The 18,772-nt window shown below is 42.3% G+C and overlaps 1 protein-coding gene across 3 annotated transcripts in view; it reads right to left on the bottom strand.

Moving 5' to 3' along the window:
* itsn2b (intersectin 2b) overlaps nt 1-18,396 on the bottom strand; it is a 31,635-nt gene extending 13,239 nt beyond the window's left edge. Inside the window, exons 1-19 of one of the 3 annotated variants that reach the window (XM_018666870.2) lie at nt 18,166-18,396; nt 10,004-10,081; nt 8,998-9,090; nt 8,702-8,765; nt 8,441-8,613; nt 8,010-8,270; nt 7,344-7,437; nt 7,041-7,177; nt 6,216-6,279; nt 5,547-5,684; nt 5,317-5,405; nt 4,400-4,662; nt 4,139-4,288; nt 3,845-3,985; nt 3,516-3,603; nt 3,139-3,278; nt 1,215-1,396; nt 334-1,091; nt 108-229 (exon numbers count right to left, since the gene is read on the bottom strand). In XM_018666870.2, coding sequence (XP_018522386.1) covers nt 108-229; nt 334-1,091; nt 1,215-1,396; nt 3,139-3,278; nt 3,516-3,603; nt 3,845-3,985; nt 4,139-4,288; nt 4,400-4,662; nt 5,317-5,405; nt 5,547-5,684; nt 6,216-6,279; nt 7,041-7,177; nt 7,344-7,437; nt 8,010-8,270; nt 8,441-8,613; nt 8,702-8,765; nt 8,998-9,090; nt 10,004-10,010 — 2,964 coding nt within the window. In that variant the 5' untranslated portion in view covers nt 10,011-10,081; nt 18,166-18,396. Of the gene's footprint in view, nt 1-107; nt 230-333; nt 1,092-1,214; nt 1,397-3,138; nt 3,279-3,515; nt 3,604-3,844; nt 3,986-4,138; nt 4,289-4,399; nt 4,663-5,316; nt 5,406-5,546; nt 5,685-6,215; nt 6,280-7,040; nt 7,178-7,343; nt 7,438-8,009; nt 8,271-8,440; nt 8,614-8,701; nt 8,766-8,997; nt 9,091-10,003; nt 10,082-15,201; nt 15,222-18,131 lie in introns of those variants that run through there. The other 2 variants (XM_051077654.1, XM_051077660.1) reach the window with 2 other exon arrangements.
* Between the last annotated feature and the right edge of the window lie 376 nt (nt 18,397-18,772).

Here is an 18,772-nt window from a genome sequence, read left to right on the forward strand (position 1 = left end):
TGGAAAGGTGTAAAAGTGTGGAAGGAGAGGAGCAAAAGTAAAAGAATGAGAAAGATACGAGTAAAGCACTCTACATGTTCTGTTTTGTCCAAAATTTTCATTCTTACCTCGATAATATCATCTGCAATGAAGCTGAGCTCTTCGTTGTTTCGTGCAGTAAACGGGTAGAGTGCTTTGAAGGATGTGAGAGCGGCAGACTTCCTGTGTTGTGTGGCCCTGGGTTGCCCACCTGAAGCAACATAACAAGAATCATGCTGTGATCTGAGCATCAAAAGTAGTTTTAATAGACACTAAAGTCAGGAAGAGATTACAGACAAGTACAGTGTGTCTCACCTTTCCTCTCCTCCAGTCCTCTCAGCAGAGCCGTCAGTTTCTCCTGAATATCCAGCTTCGGCTGCTGCTGACGAGATGTCTCCTCCTTCCTCTTTCTCTCCTCCTCGGCTTTCCTCCTCTCCTCTTCCTCCTCCCTTCTCTTCCTCTCCTCTTCTGCCCTCTTTCTTTCCTCCTCACGCTTCCTCCTCTCCTCCTCCAGCTGCTGCTGCTGAAGCCTTCTCCTCTCTTCGTCCCTCCTCCTCCTTTCCTCCTCCTCTCGCTTTCTCCTCTCCTCTGCATCTCGGACAGCCGCCTCAGCAGCCCTCTGTCTCCTCCTCTCCTCCTCCTCCCTTTCCCTCCTGCGCTCCTCCTCTCTCCTCTCCTCCTCTAGTATCTTCCTCTCCTCCTCTTTCCTGCGCCGCTCCTCCTCCTCTTTCCTTCTCTTCTCCTCTTTCCTCCGCTCCTCCTCCAGTTTTCTCCTCTCTTCCTCTAGCAGCCTTCTCTCCTCCTCCAGCTTTCTCCTCTCCTCCTCCTGCCTCCGGCGCTCCTCCTCTTCTTTCTTCCTCCTCTCCTCCTCTCTTCTCTTCCGCTCTGCCTCCTCTTTTGCTCGGAACTCTCGTTCAGCCTGCTCCTTGGCAGCCTGGATGATAGCCTGTCTCTCTCTTTCCTCCTCCTCCCTCTGTTTGGCCTCTCTCTCCTCCTGAAGCCTCCTCTGACGCTCCTCTTCATCCCTCCTCAGCTTCTCCTGCCACTGACGGTCCTTTTCCATCTTAATACGCCTGAGAGGGGATGCAAACATTGACAGCATTGTAAAAGTTTTCTTTTTTTTAAATGAAATGCATATTTTATTTGTTTCTTGTGGTTTTGTTTCTTTATAAAATCAAAAACTAAACAGCTTATACCTCTGAGCTTCCTCCTCCTCCTTCCGCTTCCTCTCCTCCTCCTGTCGTCTCCTCTCTTCTTCCCTTCTCCTCCTCTCCTCTTCCTGTTCCTTCCTCCGAATTAGCTCACGCAGTTTGTCCTCTTTGATGCTCCGTAGTTTCTCTAATGCTGCCTGCTGCTTTTTCTGGCTCTCTCTCAGTTCCTGATGTAAGCAAAAAATATACACATTCACTTAGCAGAGCAAAAGATGTGGTGGAATTTAAGAATAAACTGACTAGTCAGACGTAATGGGCTGAGGGCTGTACATACACAGCATGCACAAACACACAGTGAGCACAAAGGTGGCTAAATATTTAGCAAAAATTGTCAGAAGATGTGAGAAGGAGGAAAAAAAGACAGGATTCAAATAATAAGAATGAACCTGAGAAGCTACAACAGCTCCGAAATGAGATGTGAGTGATTGAGAAGTACAGAAAAGAACAGATTAGAACAGCTCAGAACAACAAAGAGACCTATGTGGAAACCTTTAGCAGGTAGAAGAGGTTACGGAGGCAGGCCAGCAGACAGAAGACAGCCTGAAGCATAGAGTCCTCAGCACCCACATACTGTAAAGTTGGGGAGAAGGGATGTGAGATAGGTGAGGGGGAAAGAGAGGGATGGGATCCAGTATAGGAGAGCGATGAGAATTTTCAAAAAAGAAAAAAGGAGGAAGAAAAGATAAGCACGATAAAAGGATAAAATCAGTATCAGAAGGCAAGAAAGGGGGTTATGAAAGGGAGGGGTGATTGGGGGGGGGGAGAGACACAAGGGCCAAGCAGCAGCAGTGAGTATGTAATATTTGTAGAGGTTAAAAACAGACATCACACACACAAACATTCTGCTCTTAAAAATAAAAAACACAAATCTGTTATACATCTTCAGTATATATGTGTGGTACAAAATAAGACAAAATATAAAGATGTTTTATATTTATCTTGTAAAGAAACCAACAGGGAATAGAACTTACAAAAGAAAAGTACAACCAGCTCTGTGTTAAAACCACCACCCTGCTCATTTTAAGAAGAAACACACTTCTGTTCAGATACTGCACTAACACGGCACTGTCAGCAATTTATTCTGTTTGTAGTGACTGACATTCATCAAAGAATGAACATGACTGCTTGAAGGGGAGCCAATAATGCACACCACCCCTCCTCAAGCCAGTGAAACCAATGCTATAGTAGAGCAGTAGCTCATTAGCCACCAGCTGAAGATAGCAGCAGTACTGGACAGCTCCCAGTGTGAATGTCTGAAGTCTTTTAGATGTTTTTAATGCTGGGCAGAGAAAACCATTCTCCAATATGAATATGAAAACTAGTGTTGACTGGTCGGACTACAGAGCTTTCTTATGGTGGATGTTTTGACTTGTCAAATGGGAAAAGGTACCTAATATTATTAGTGTAGGAACATTAAACTGTGCTGTGACAGGGACAGAGCCCTGCTGCTGTACATACTGTTTCACTGGCTGTGTCCAGAATCACACCCTCATTCACTCACTCAAATAAAATGGTGGACAGTATATTTAGTGGTATTTAAATAGGGCATGATGTCAGACACACACCGTGATTACTCACTGGCACAACTGAATGGAAAGGAGCCATCATCAGAGTTAGTGTCTGCCCAACTCGGTCAAACCCTCAGTAAAAACATCCTTCAAAGTCCAGCAGTAATGTAGAATTTCTGATTAAGTATATTACATACTACAACAGCCGTGCAACACAGTTAAACTGTTCAAATCTCTAAAACTGAAATGAAGACGACGTAGTTTAGATGTTATCATTTAAGACATCCTGAGACCATAACATGCTCCGTGTTATTCATGGTTAAAACAGACTCACTGTCTTATATGTGAAATGTTGTTAAAACCAATACCATGTTAACAATGCTATGCTTAATAATTCCTACCTGCATGTCTTTGTTATACTGGTCCATCTCAGCCAGTTTGGCAGCAGTCTCTTTCTCCAGAGCTTCCAGCTGGTCTCGCAGTTTCATACATGTCCCTTTTTTCTCTGAAACACCCACCTTCAGAGTGGACATGGTCGCCACTACAAATAGATGCAGATACAGTTAAACAACCCAGAGTCTTGAAAAAGCGAAAAAGAGAGAGAACTATGACACTAGGCAGGTTTTCATATTAAATAATTCCATATTCTGTATTAACATATATGTTTTGATTTACTGTGATATAACTATCCAAACTGTCTGTTTAATGTGTTATTTTATTTAACATCTATTCTAAAATGTTGTTTCTGAGCTCTTTACACTCATCCATAAGCACTAACCAGGCATGTTATTCAGAGCCATGTTTTTGAGCTTCTCTGTCAGTCTCTTCTGCTCTGGAGTCAGCTGGGACAACTTCCTCTGGAACTCCTGACCAAGAGGAAATGCATCAAAAGCAACAAGAAATGCGTCACTGGAGGAAAATATATGGGGGACACACAAATACACAATGTCTCAAGAAAGCAAAGATCAGATAAATAAATTACAGATAGCACAAAACTGTTAGAAACATTAATAACTGTTATGGCTACCGAGTCACAATAAAACAGTGTCAGGAAAACACACAAGCGCCTTAAAATGGACAAAAAAGACGTCAGACAAACACACACACCTCTAGCTGCTTGTGTAAGTTGTTAATGTCTTGTTGGCGTGTCTCCTTCCTCTGATGGGTCAGATCCAACTCTGTCTTCTGAAGCTTCTTCTTATTCTGAATGTCACGTAGGCGGTCTGAGATCTGACGATGCTTGTTACCCTGAGGTACAGAGAGACAGAAAGACAGAGATGAGAGAAAGTTAATGATGGGTAAAAAACGTCTGGACAACAAGCCTGACATATTCAATGACTCAATGATGTATTGAGCATCCTATACCTGAAATAAACTATATATTGTCTCTTCACCACTCACCACAGCCTCCAGCTCCATCTCCAGACTCCTCTTCTTGGCTTTCAGTCTGATGATATCATCCTGCTCCTGCTCTCTCTTTATCTGGAGCTCCCCTCGCCTCCTTCTCTCCCACTCCTCCTTCCTCTGACGCTCAAGCTCTCGCTGTGCAGCCTGGAGTGAACACAGACACAAACGATGCTTAAGTATATATACACTGTATATATTTCTACATTTCTACTATGAAAGCAAAAAACATTCATACAAAAACTCAGTCTCCCCCACCTCTTTTCTCTCTATCTCTCTCTGTCGCTCTTCTTCTTTCTGCCTCTCGAGCTCCCTCTGTCGCTCCAGTCTCCTCTCCTCCTCCTTCCTCCTCCTCTCCTCGGCCTCCCGGGCCTCCCTCTCTCTCTTTTCTCGCTCCTCTCTCTCCTTTTGTGCACGCCGCTCCTGTTCCCTCCTCTCTGCTTCGTGTAACGCCTGTCGTCTTTTCTCCAGCTCTGCGTTCCCCCGCTCCAGGTTGGCTTTGAATTTATCCTCAAATGATACTGAATAGAGACAAGTAAAACATTTTAATGAGTGATAGTGGGCTTTTTTCATTTTAATCACAATGATTACTTATTTCAGCATATATGGTTGAAAAGAATGTTGGACAGTTAAAACAAAAAAGTGGATTAAGCCAAAACTAACTTATAGACCCAACTCTGCTATCTTACCATAATCAAAGACATGATTATCTTTGATGTTTAGGAGATTTGGGGATTTAAAAATGGCTTTTAGCTGTGAACCCAATATTTTAAAACAGCTAAATGGAGCTGCTACACCTTGCTTTGTGACTGTAAGAGGACCCAACAACAAAGTGTGCTGCCCTACACTACTTGGCTTACTTGGCTATCCTCAACTGGCTATGGTTTAGCCTGCTGCAACACTCTACTGTGTATGTCACAACAATATGTGTATGTTTATGCTGTTATGCTATTATATACAAAAAAATAAACAGAGACATTTGGCAGCCAAGTCAGCTGCACAGCTTTAATCCACAGCCCATGATTGTACTGAGTGATCTCTGGTTACAAGGTATTGTTTTGTCTGTGCATTATCTTCGTTCTTAGTAAAAGAGATTATAGACAACAAGCTTTCACACTGTGCCAACAGTTAAATAAGGTTACACTCTTTGTTAGTGTGGAAGTGTGAGTACGTACTGTTGGTCTTGGCTTTCTGTGGAGGTTCTATGTCCAAGTCATCAGTCAGGGCCGCATAGAGAGAGGAGCTGGATCCATTCACTGTTCCCCTGCAACAGTTCAAAGGAACTTGTTTGAATACACACATTTCACAGTAGTCACATTAATGTATTCCATGTTTAATGTGCTTAAATGTTTAAACATATTTCAAAACACTTTTTAGTTAAGGTGAGTGACATGTGTGCACATACTTTAGTGAGGGTGGTACCAGCTCAGTTGGCAGCGTTAGTGGCAGTGGTTGTCCGCTCTTTGCCATGTCCACCAGATGCATTGCCAGAATAAATTCCTCAGCTTTCAGCTTGCCGTCTTTATCCACATCTGCTAAAGTCCTGCAGAAGGGTTAGAAATTGGAGGCACAAAGGCAACCAAGGTTAAGTATAATTACAACTCTACTTAGCTGTTTGCATCTCAGTTACATTAGTGACTAAACCTCTCAGCTACTGGATTCTGGAGTCTATTGATGTATCCAGTCTGGAGACTGAAGTACAAGCTATAGGGCGCATACATATATGATTACTGCACCTTCATTCATTAGTTTCAGCCTAATGTTTATATATGTTCATACTACGTAACTTGAGGCATGATGGCACTAAGATTCATTTGCATAAAAAAGAATTTCAGAGGTTACAGAATTAAAATTTATAGTTTAAACAAAATTTTACAATAACCAGCTTTCTTTTGTTTTAGATACTGAGAGAAGCCTTCATTTGTAAAACAATATTTCCTTGACAAACAGTTACCTATAGTGATACCATCTATAATGGAATGAAGTTTTAAACTTGTGGCTCTTGAACACAACACTGATGCAATCATAAGACATGTTCAGGCACGCACACACATTAACACACAGATATTCTCACCAGATGGAGGCCAGCTGTGTCTGAGTCAGCATCGTGGTTGCCATGGCGCCTCTCACCTGCTGACCTGGCAACAAAAGTAACAAATGTCAGAACAACTGTATAGCACAGATGTGTGGGTGCAGTGAAGGAAGGAAAAGGGCTAAGGTGGGTGTAAGGACCTGTATGGTATCTACCGATTTACTTAATATACAAAATTGAAAATGTGCCATGAGTACAAAGAGGGCAGTCTCATGCATCACAACTGGGTCCAGGTTTTCCAGATGTTTTTGATTTAAAATGGTCTAACATTGAATGGGAAAAGAGAACCTTTTCAACCCTTGTTCATTTTACTTGAATGGAAAAGATGATGGTCAAAGGATTGCAGTGTGAACAAGAGTCAGACTTTATTCAACTGATAGATCTTGTCCATTTTGAATGAAGCTCTATGCTATAATCTACAAAGAGGCTATTTCAAGAGAACAGGTCCAGCGAGGCTTGCAGGAAGAGAACGAAAAGTCAACTGCATACTTGGCTGAGTGTGTATGTGTGTGTGTGTGTGTTGAGAAACTGTTCCTGTGTCTGAACACACCCTCAACTGGTGCAGACACTGCCTCCACTTCCTTAGTTAGTTAACTAAGGCTTGATACACATTGAAAAAAACAAAGAGGGAGGCAACCGTTATGAAATCATCAGCGACTGTTGTTGATGGACATCCACGCCTACATTCTACACATAGTTTGGTTTTGTATGATATACACACTGTACATACATACACACACAGACACACAGACAGACAGACACACACACACACACACACACACACACACACACACACAGAGATCATACCAGTGAGGTGCCCAGTCATCTGTTTATCCAGGCTGTTGAACTGCTGTCTGTATTTAAGTCTAGAGGCATGTGGCACAGCCCAGTCACTGGGTCCAGCAACCATGGGGGACATCACAGAAGGGGATGAGGAAGCGGAGCTGAATGACAAACAGTGACAAAACAAAAATACAAGCTGAATGCAACAGGAACATCTCTGCGTTTGTGCATTTTAAGAGACTAACAAGATAAACAAGGTGCTGATTGTGCAAAACGGGAAAGTGCACAGTGCTTCCAAATTTCTGTGAGTGTGTGTGTGTGTTTTACCTGCTAGATCCCAGGTCCAGCAGTGATGATGCCTTGTTCATACCACCAGAAGAGGAGAGTCCTAGTGGAGAGGAGTAGGTGGATGCAGCTAGACCTAACAACACAAAGCACAAACATATGCATTACAGGCATGTCTATAGTTATTTGCAACATTTTAGAGCATTTATGGCACCTAACAACAGCCATAACATATCCTCCTCCAAGCAGCTATATTTTTTTGAAGGCTTCAGGGTGGGGTGGGGGCCTGCAGAGGCTCAGTGATATACTGTCATGCTCTCGCTGTTGTAACCTTGTCAAGGTCAGGGAGGCTATTTGTATGGAAATGAGACAGAGAGACCTGACTCTGCAAAACCACACTAGGATTCATTTCTTCCGTTTCCTCCACAAAACTGCAGAAATATTTCAACATTGGCACTCGGCTGCAAACATACAGTATATAATATTTACTCTGAGAGCAGGGCATTCCTCCTCAACAGTTTTCACGCTACAAGGAAGAGAAAATAAGCATCGAGCAAGTGATAATCAAAAGACAGATAAATGTATTTACTCATACTGGAACCCCCCCTTGCAATCACTTTTCTTTCAGAGCAGTGACAGATTCACAACAGCAGAGAAAAAAGGAGGAGAGGAAACAAACAGGGAGATAAAAATGAGAATCACGTGTACCAGTGGCTAAAGTTCCAGCTGGGATTGGTTGGAGAATTCCCATGGTGCCGTTTGGCAGTGTGGTGTTTCCCATAGTGGGCATCAGGGGCCTGTTGGGGGTGGAGGCTATTAGAGGGCTCATGCCTGTTGCTGTAGGAACCAAAGGGGTGAGGCCTGTCATTGGTGTCAAAGTTGAGAGTCCAGGGGTTGCCATGGGGATAGGGGTCAACATGGCAAGGTTTGTCCCTGGCATCATGGGCATGTTAGATACAGAACCAATACCTAGGACATACACAACAACATACACAACATCCATTAGATGACACAATAGTCAATATGCATCAACAGCTGTTTAAAATTCCAAAATGAGACTTTTTGTAAATGCATTTAGCAAATTTTCACATTCAAAACGACAGTTAGGTTCCTAACTATCCATATGTGTAATACTGTACCATAGGCTGGGTTTGTCATGGCTGAGGTGGGAGCAGGCACCGGAGGCTGCTTCATGATGATTGGCAGTGCTGAGGGGAGCTGTGTACCCTGGAGTTTTAGCTTTATGAGCTTCATAGCGATGGAAAACTCCAACCTGTCCATCTTCCCATCTTTATTCATATCAGCCAGAGCCCTGAGAGATGGAGGAAGGAGTGTTAACATATTCAGATATAGATTTCAGTGAATACTACAGAATGTCTGAGTGTGTGTGTGTTTCTCACCATATCTCAGCCAAAACTGCAGCAGGCAGCCCTGATTGGAGGAAAAACTTTCTTGCCTGTTCCCCTACAGAAAAGAGGTCAGAGAAAAAAGAAAAAGAAAAACAGAAGAGAATTGTTAGGAAAATTGTTCTCCTGTATGTAGAATTGAAACATACGACTCTTACATGTCTCCATCTACTGTACTGTCTTTACATGTGTCTGTGTATTACTATAACATTAGGGAATCAAAAGAGTTAATGTGCTGGCAGCACATGCACCAACAGTATGTGCAGTGATGTATGTGTTTGTGTGTGTACCTGAGACATAGCCCATTGATGGGGAGAGGGTGTCAAACTTCTGATCATGTTTGTTCCTCTCCTCTGGACTAATTGCCCATATACTTAGACCACCTGAAGAAAAAAAGAAAGCACAGAAAAATATGAAGCATCAGATGTATCAAAATCATATGAATACCAATCAGCTCTGAGGAGCAGGTTTATTATTTTTGCTGAATGGCTTTTTTCAGCAAACCTGCTTCTTGAACAGGTCCCAAGCTGTTTACTTTCTACTCACATAATGTAAATTAAACACAGACAGCACCTAAATCAGAGCAAGTCAAACAAGCATACATTTTGCATGATTGAAAAAGAATAAGGCACCTTTTTATGACTTGCAAGCAAACAGGCAGCAAGACAGGAGCACACACGCAGCCTTGCCAGCAGTTTAGAGATGGGAATGCACTGATATTGACAAAGTGATAATGAAGCTCTCTACTACCAGTGGTGCTGTGTCACTTTATTCAGACAGGAGGGCAGAGGGCAGGTGCACACTTTCACTACGTATTTACCAAGCCAAGGCTGATCGCACATCAGTGTTTACTCCACCATCACATCCTCAGACAAAGTGAATGGTCAGTTCACTACATCATAGCAAAACATAAATAGTTCCTGTAGCTTTAGTCCTGTAACTGGCAGTATAAGCAAAGCTGGTGCCATAGTATGGGGAAAAAATGCAACCAACTTTAAAAAGGAACACGGAGTACAACTGCAATGAAAGCAGGACTAAAAGTAAACCGTTTCAGACAGTGGAGATTAAAACCTCACTCACACAAACAAGAGACAAATTAGTAGACTGTGTGTATACAGACAGATGCACATGCAGCCAAACACATGCATGAAACTGGGAATTATATCACTAGAAGTAGCTCTGTGTTGGCCCCAGCAGATATGCAGAGCCAAAAAACACACACTCTCTCTCCACACAGACACACACTTATGGTTTGCCGCTCTCCTTTAAAACACACACAGACTGCAGTGGTCTTACCATTCATATTTGCAGGTGGCAGAGACAGACAGAGAGGGGGAACTCCCGGTGGCGTCCTCAGCTACTGCTCGCAGCCATCTGCAAAACACACAGTCACAGCCCAGTCATCAGTCAATACTGCAGCCAAGACAGGACAGTGCTGTCACTGAGAGGAGGGAGAGAAAAAAGGGGGAGAGGGAGAAAAACTGTAAGAGAGACTGGGGGGAGAGAGAGAGAGAGAGAGTAAGATTCTGGTCAGTCAGCAGAGTCAAACAGGGCTCCTCCTGTTCTCTTCAGTCAGGAGCACTCTGGCCACGTCCCAACTCTTCTAAACCACTGGGACTTGTTCCAGTACTATCCACACAGACTCTGTAGTAGCCAGGGATCAGTGCAACACATACTACACAGGCTAGGCTGACAAACCTTCATAAGAAGACATTTACATTTCCTGTCCAGAGGAGTACAAACCCCTGTTCAGTACTATGTTGGTTCAGATTTGGCTCTAGTAAAAGCTGGCACAGGCTGTGTCAGTGTCTTGACAAATGACCTGTGGTGTTCTGGCGCTAAGCACACATCAGTTCTTCATGCTGCTGCCCACGGTTTCTCTGCAGATGCTGTGTTTATGGTCATCCTTTAGAAAACTGTGAACACCATCAACCTTGGACAACAGAGGCACTCTGAGTGATCATCTGCTATTAAACTGTTTGGCAAGACTGTAATGCACTGTGTCAAGTCAAGTCAAGTCAAATTTTATTTATATAGCGCCAATTCACAACAGAAGTTATCTCGAGACGCTGTACATATAGAGCAGGTCTAGACCGTACTCTTTATCTTATAAGTTTTACAGAGAAAAACCCAACAGATCCCACCATGAGCAAGCACTAGGCGACTGTGGCAAGGAAAAACTTCCTTTTAAGAGGCAGAAACCTCGAGCAGAACCGGACTCAAGGTGGGCGGCCATCTGCCTCGACCGGTTGGGTTTAGACAGAAAGAGAGGGGGGTGGGGGAATGGGGTAGGAGAAAGACAACATTGCAGATACACAGAGTAAGTCAAAGTGTAAATAGTAGTAGTAATAATAGCAATAATAATAATAATAGTAATAATTATTATTACAGCTAAAGGAATAATAATGTGACTGAAACTGGGGTTTTTACTTCACAAGATCATTCCCACATTTTCATTCACTCATTGCAAAGCTTTGATCTGGTCAACTTTAATTTGAAGACAAAGAGCTGAGCAGCTCTACTAAGTATTGCAGTGCTATGAGCTAAATGCAAATGTCAGCATGCTAACACACTCACAATGACAATGCTAACATGCTGATGCTGAGCAAGCATAATTTCTACCGTGTTCACCATCTCAGTTTAGGGTGATAGCATGCTAACATTTGCTAATGAGCACAAAACACAAAGTACAGTTAAGGCTGGAGAGTCATTGGTTTTGTAGTATTTGGCCATAAACCAAACTACTGGGTAAATTAGGATTCTGTCTTAATGATGGCTTTAGAGGAAAAGTCAGAGGATCACAGAAGTCCTTAGGATTTACCCTCTGAGGACCTTGAATGTCTGTACAAAATAGTCTGGCCATCCATCTGATCGTTGTTAAGATCTGTCTGGACCGGAGAGGTGAACAGACTGACTGATAAGTCTCAAAGATTTCTGTCGCCCATGATCATGCCTTTTTCAACATCTGTTACATCATACTTTAAACACGTTCTTGTTGAGTCATGCACAAGTGTAGAAATGGAGCCACTGTTGCATAAACCTGTTTTTTGAGGGCTCACTCTTCTGGAAGGGTTTTAAGTGATTACATTTAGTGTGAGGTTGAAGGTTTCTGTGTGTCCATTTTTCTCAATTTTCTGATAAAGATTTCTCAAAAGAAGCCCATACTGCTGAGCTGACAGTATGGTCAGCTCAGCAGCCAAGAAACACTGTTGATCCTTTATACATTTTTAGATTAATAATAATTAGAACACAATTTCTGTTTGGAGGACATTTGTGGTAACTGTGCTAGCCTCCATGTCCACAGACTAAATGTCCCATGCAGTATATGGGCACCTTGTTGACAGAGGACCAGTAACTCGTATCATGCTGGGTTTGCCAGCATATATATAGATCTCGACTGTGACTGCAGCACTGTTCTGTCTGTTAAAATACAGCCACCACCAGACCTCCTTGTTTGGATTTAAAACAGCTTTTGCTGTGGGATGAATAGTGTGAACTTTTGCATAGTGAGGTATGATAAAGAGAAAGCCACGAGCACTATGAGGACTAGCTTTTAAATTTCAAAAACATATGAGAAGATATAAACTATTCTGCTGAATATAATACTGATTTTATCTTAAATTCTCTTGAAGGCAAATTAAATTTGTGGGAATACATACACACTGAATCCAAACTATCGCGTCATTTGTGCTGCTTTCGTATTCAACGGGCATGCTGAGCACCTGCTTCCTTCATGATTATCGCTCTCCCATCAGCCAGTCAGACTCACATGATGAAGTCGGAGGAGGAAAAGGAGGAGAGAAATTCCAATCGTTCTACTCAACACTTCCTGCCCGGTAACCCACAGACACAAGCATTTCCTCATGCAACCTCAGTTGACAGGAAGTGATGGTGGATTTTGGCTGAGGGACAGCTTTGATGTCCACAGAAACTACATTAGCATCAGAGCTTGGATTAGAACTGGGGCAGTATGAGCTTTGTGAGAGAGAACATGAATGAGATAAAGAGATGAGGAATGAGAGTAGTTGTTGTGAATGTGACCTGGTCGATGCTCTCACAAGGGCAGGGAACAGCAAGGGAGAGCTAATAATCTACTGCCTGCCATCTGTCGCTCTGCCTCTCTCCTTCTCCTCCACTCCCACTGGCGTCAAGTCCCCCTCTCTTTCAGCATCTTTTATCATCCTTTCCTTCTTCACTTTCTGCTTTATTCTTTTTAATTCTTCTTCTTCTATGCAAATCTAACTACTGGAGTATGAGTGTACATATGAATTATTCTGACTGAAAACTGCTATGGAGAATCCTGACATCACAAATGTATTACAAGAGCAAATGCAGTACAAGAGCAAGGCTGCATTCATTTACAGGAGCATCAGGTTACCATTCACAGCAGCTAAGCATATGGATTTAAGCATATGGTCCTTTTACTGTTTCAAGCACTTTTTTTTTTATATTTCCCATCTTACATATAAACCAATATGATATACAGTATGAATGACAAGCTAATATCAGTTATCCAGTAATGGTGAGGCTCTAGGCAAGGAGTGTAACCTCTGGTAATGTAACACTGTAGGAATTATAATGAATAAGTGAAAGATAGCCGTAGACTCTTGGCTTTAAGGTTTACCGTTTCCAGAGTGACAGAGGAGTCAGATGTTTCCTGAGTAGACGGCTGATTGGCCAAATGACCGACTGAACGAGCGACTTGGCTGCCATGAGTGTCCAACCTCAGTTGTGAATTCAGCTTTGCAAATCCTGTCTACATTCACCCTCCACATAAACATACACATATGGACACAGACAAGTGGTCTCTGTCTCAGGAGAAGCCTTAAGCTGCTAAATGAATTACAGCAGACTCACTATTTACATAGTGATAAACCTACTGAGGGAGAATCGGGGTGTGTAGGCTCCACCTTAGAGAGAACTAACCTCATTTTGTATTTCACTAATGATACAGGAGCTATTAAAAACCACTAAAAGCAAGTTGGAAAAGAGACATTAGGCTACAGGAAAGCGGCCATGAGCAAAAGCCTCTCGCACTGTTTTGGTAGCGCTACAGTCTAAAAATCATATAGAGGGAGACATAAGTAACACATTTACAGTTAAGTTTTCATTTTTTACATAAATGATTGCATGGGTTGGGCAATTTTCATAACCTTAGGAAAAAAGTTTCAAAACACACTCAGTCAGGACACCACATCCTTGTAATGAATGTAGACTGGCAACTGTAAGGTGTATGTTCAAGCCTCCATGACAGCAGGAACTCACCCTGCCGAGGTGCCCATGAGCAACATTTTGATTTCGTACCAGCCCTGGCTACACCACTGTGTCCAGCTGCACATTCAAGTATACAGGGTATGTACTTGCTCATACCAGGACACTGCCGCGCCCCACAGCAATATCACTACTAAAATGATACCTCAGCATTCTGACATCATTTCTCAGATCTCATCTGTGTTAATGCGATCTCTTCAGTGTGACCACATTCTCAAGAAAAAAAACCCACCCAGCAAGTTGAAAAGGTCACTTATTTCTGTCTCTTCCTGCAAGTTTAAACAAGCCCAGTGAAAAGCTGAGAGAAGTAATCTTTCCTTGCAAAAAGTGATTTAATAATGAATGACGCCTGTCTGGGGCATTACTTCCCTTGAACTGTGACACGCCATGTTTGTTAACAAGTCCACCAGCCCTGCCTAAATAATTAGCGTATTTAGAATCTAATCACAAGGTACTGGACGTAATTGTACAGAGATCCAGATCGCATGTTAAAATCAGGTGTAAATGGAGCCTGTACACATTAAATAGGCCTCCATTCCATTACTGTATTTCCAACTGTAGAGTTATACTGTTAAAGATCAAGATCTACATGGGTCATTATACTGTAGGCCATGGCAGGAAAGCACAGGTGTAATTAATACTGTTGACAATGACTGTTCCACTTAAGTATATGAGCCTTGTCAGTGATTCAGCATACACAGTGGCATCAGCCTGAACCTAGCAAAGCTAAATGAAGCAGAGCCCTTATATTATTAATTACAACTTCGCTTTTCCTGCTATGTCTGTGAAAAGGGCATTTAGTCTGATTATAGAGCCTTTTATTCAATCTAATGAAAAAGCTAAAATATTTTCAGCCTGCACATTTTCTTTGAACTAAAAATTAACCATTTTTCAAAGTCAGCCCCATAATGCATTATAATTGGCTGACTGTAGCATGGTGGCTAAATAAAAATAACACACTTCCTCCGAGCATGGTCTAACTTTTCATTTATGGTTTGCTTTTGTGGGTCAGACCTCACCTGCTTTACTTCTGCTTTGTTCCATGTTGAAAAACCAGGACATTTTTGTCTCTCAGTTAGTATATACAACAATGAAAAGTGTTGGATAAATAGCCTGGCTGTCCCTGACCTTAGCTGCTTTAGCCCAAGCTCTGATTCCTGCGTGTCTTGCTGTCTCTCTCTCACCCAGAGTGCATCCGTCTGTGTCTCTTTATCTCTTCTGACCTGTTTAGTGCACACCTTTTGTACCGCACCTTGCTGCCATGTAGACTCTTTTACACTGAAGGAAGGAAATGAAAAACACAATGAGGAACCAGACAGAGATGGATGAGTGTGAGGAAAGTAGTCACTGATGATTTACAATGAACCTTTTCTCCTCTCTTAATCCCTCCATTTCCTCATAACCTGATTGTCTTATATTCCTCTCTCTCTCTCTCTCTCTCTGTGTGCATCATTATATATCTATGTCTGTTCTTCTGCCTCTAAATCTATTCCCTGCCAGTTGTGTGACCCTGGCCTGTCCTCACCACTGCTCTGTTCAGAAACAAGCAACGCCTGTTGTTCTAAGAAATGATTGATTTTCAGCCGCCTCGCTCACTGACCTCACACCAATGACATCAACTCTATCCGCAACTCTGTTTCTGCCCTGATGACTCTCTAGCAGTGTGTGTGTGTGTTTGTTTCTATATACAGTAAAATTACCCATGCTCCTTCAGTTTTTCCCACCACTCTCTAACTCTTCAGCTGGCTTTATCCAAGTTGTATTTCAGCAAAGCACGTCCACCCACATTGCCATAAACACCCCATCCACCAGTGGCACTCACACACTCAATAAGTGCTGCACAGGTCTTTTGGAGTGTCTTGCATTGGATTTTGATTGATGCTGTTTGCATTGCTGTGTGTTGTTTTCTTAAGAGGCACGGCATACCTCTCCCTCCTTTAATCTGCTTTGACCCACCCTGATTTTTTAAGCATATCAGGACAGGAGAAAGCACGCTGATAAAATGTTAATTCATAGTGTGAAAATTGGCTTGGTCCTGTTATACTGTGGGTATATATGCATGTGTTTCATCATTGTCAACTTGGCTGTAGTTTTTACATGGGAGGTTTTAAAAAGGAGGAGTCAAAAGGCTGGTTAAAACTGGTTAAAACAGCTGCTGCATCAATTCTGTGTCAACCCAATACTGGGCTTGTCCAGACTCCAGAGCTGCTCTGTGTTGATGCAATGTCACAAACACTGCTCCAAGTTATATGATCATATGTAAAACAGCAGTGATGATCTCAAGTGGCATGACAGTGATGACGACAACTTGCAATAAAGCTTATGATAGCCATGCTGATATTGTTAACACTGTTATAATGATGTAAATGACAACCCTGACTTTTGTTGGAGTGAATGGTCAGGGTGAAAGAGCACTCCTGCAGCTGGCAGGCACTGTGAGTGTCTCGCCTCGAGGATACTTCAGCCTACTGGACATTTGCAAACATGGGGTCAACACCACATTGATCAAATGAAAGCCAATGTCTCTTTACAAGACTGGACCTGACAAAGTAGGCCCCAGTTCAGTGTTCAGTAATAAAATGACAGACAGCAAGTTGTGAGGACATAAAGGAAGCTGGCTAGAACAAAAAGTCTGTTATAGTACATTATTGACAGTGACAGAGAGGCTGCATGAATTGCAGCTGGCCAAGCCTCCTGTCCCTGTACTAGGCTACAGGATGTGTATAACTATAGGCAGAAGCACCTAGTGATTTCTGGGCTGTGGTGACTGTGGTTGCAGTTTTGCTGCAGTGAGGCAGACTATGATGGAGTCACGATTGTTAAGTGCGTGTTCGTGTTTTGTTAGTTGTCAGATTCACAACTCTCCACAAACATTTTCAAATAGCCTTGCCACAATAACACCACTTTTTTAACATCTGGATGTGCTTCCAAACATAACCATACTAACACCTTTGGGAACACTGGCCTCAACAGCAGATACTGCCCATCCAGCAGACTCTTCAATATGTATCTCACAACAGGCCTTTGAAGCTGAATTATTAACCTGCCCAACTGTGCCACAGCATCCATTCAATTTGTATCTCCCCCCTTATTTATTTTTCAAGTAAATATTCTATTGCAATTGCTTTGTGGTCACAAGAATATTGAAAAGGCTTTAAGTACCTGACCGTCCCTGTATAGGATTACCATATCATTAAACTTATCACCATCACACATTGTGGATCGGAGTGGGCATTAAAACTACACCTGATAATGCTGATGATGCAATAAAGTTTTACAGCTGTACTTGATAGTAAAGATTTTAAATCTGCCTTTTAATTGCAAAAGATGTCTGAAAATATTACAAAAAATAACTGAAGTCATTTCCACTCACCACCTTCAGTAAATGAGGACACTCATGGAAACCATAGTTACAACATGCAAACAATAAAATCAAATCCAGACAAATGTTATGGATGTTAATATTTACACAAAGAAATGGTCAGTTATCAAGCCCTGGCAAAAATATAGATATTGTGGATCCCTACAAACCTCTGTGCTGGGTTACTGGTAGCCATCACTGATAGTGGAAGTTATGCTTATTCTCTGGTGACTGCGTGTATGTTTTGGACAATTGTCAGCTCTAGAGACACACAAATAAGGCCAAAATCTCCTATCACACTCATAACTGAGCACTGCTGCTGTCTTGAAGGCCACGGGTTTTCATTATTTCCAGTCTCAACCTAACTTATACCTCCCTCTGCCTGCCTGTAAGATAAACTGATAGAGTAACATTCCCTGATCGCTTGTCACCAGCCAGCCTGGGACCAGCCTGCAACCTGCTCAACTAGTTTGAACCGAGAGGAATTTAGAGGACTTTCCTGCAAATCTGCCTTTGCAGAAGTACCAAAAAAATGCCCCATATCTGGGTATCGATAGTAACTAACATCTAATGAAATCATAACTTAGCTAGCTAACCTAACTCCCATCCCTGGTCCCAGATCAGCACAAGAGCACAACCCCCTCCTTCAAATATAGGTTTTTCTTTTCTATTCCTGAATCAAACAGGACAAACTAAACAAACGTCAAAAGGCAAGAGTACACATAGTCTAAAAGCGTATGTGAAACCTAAAAGTCATCTGTAGAAACACTACCAATACAACATCAAACTTACACTCATGCTTAGATAAGCAGTTTCGCTTGCGTACCTCTCTCACTGCGGCCAAAAAACATCAACTTCTGAGCTTTCGAGGGGCCTGAAGTTATCACCCGCCACTTCTGAGAGGTTTCCCAGACACTCTGTAGAGGTTTAGTATCCAAAGAGAGCGGTATTTATTGGAGAAATGTTAAAGTTTAGCAGCGGTACTTGTCTGAGAACCTGTTGCTGACAGCTCAGTGTGTCACACCAACAACATGGCTGACGACGACTGATGGGTGGCTGTTAACGTCTGACCGTCCACTGAGTGGGAGGAGAGAGACAGGGAGGAATAAAAGTTCAACAGATGGAGAAGGAGAACAATTGATGGGAGAGATGATGGGAGAGAGATAAGAAAGGAGCCAACTCTATAACCACAGTTATTTGTTTTCATAAGAAGTAATTCAAAGACTTAAGCTACCTACAGAGTGTTTTAACGTTGTCATACGTCGATGTAAGGACAGATAGCCATATTATTAAACTCATTTGATTTTGGTTGACACTTTACCACACATATTCCACCAACACTCATGTATTATTAATGTCTCTTGACTATTATATTTACATAGTAGAACGGGCAGTCCCAATAAAGATGGCCTAACTGACAAAAGCAGGGCTCA

The sequence above is a fragment of the Lates calcarifer genome, linkage group LG2 (assembly GCF_001640805.2).
Source record: "Lates calcarifer isolate ASB-BC8 linkage group LG2, TLL_Latcal_v3, whole genome shotgun sequence".
Taxonomy (NCBI): domain Eukaryota; kingdom Metazoa; phylum Chordata; class Actinopteri; family Centropomidae; genus Lates; species Lates calcarifer.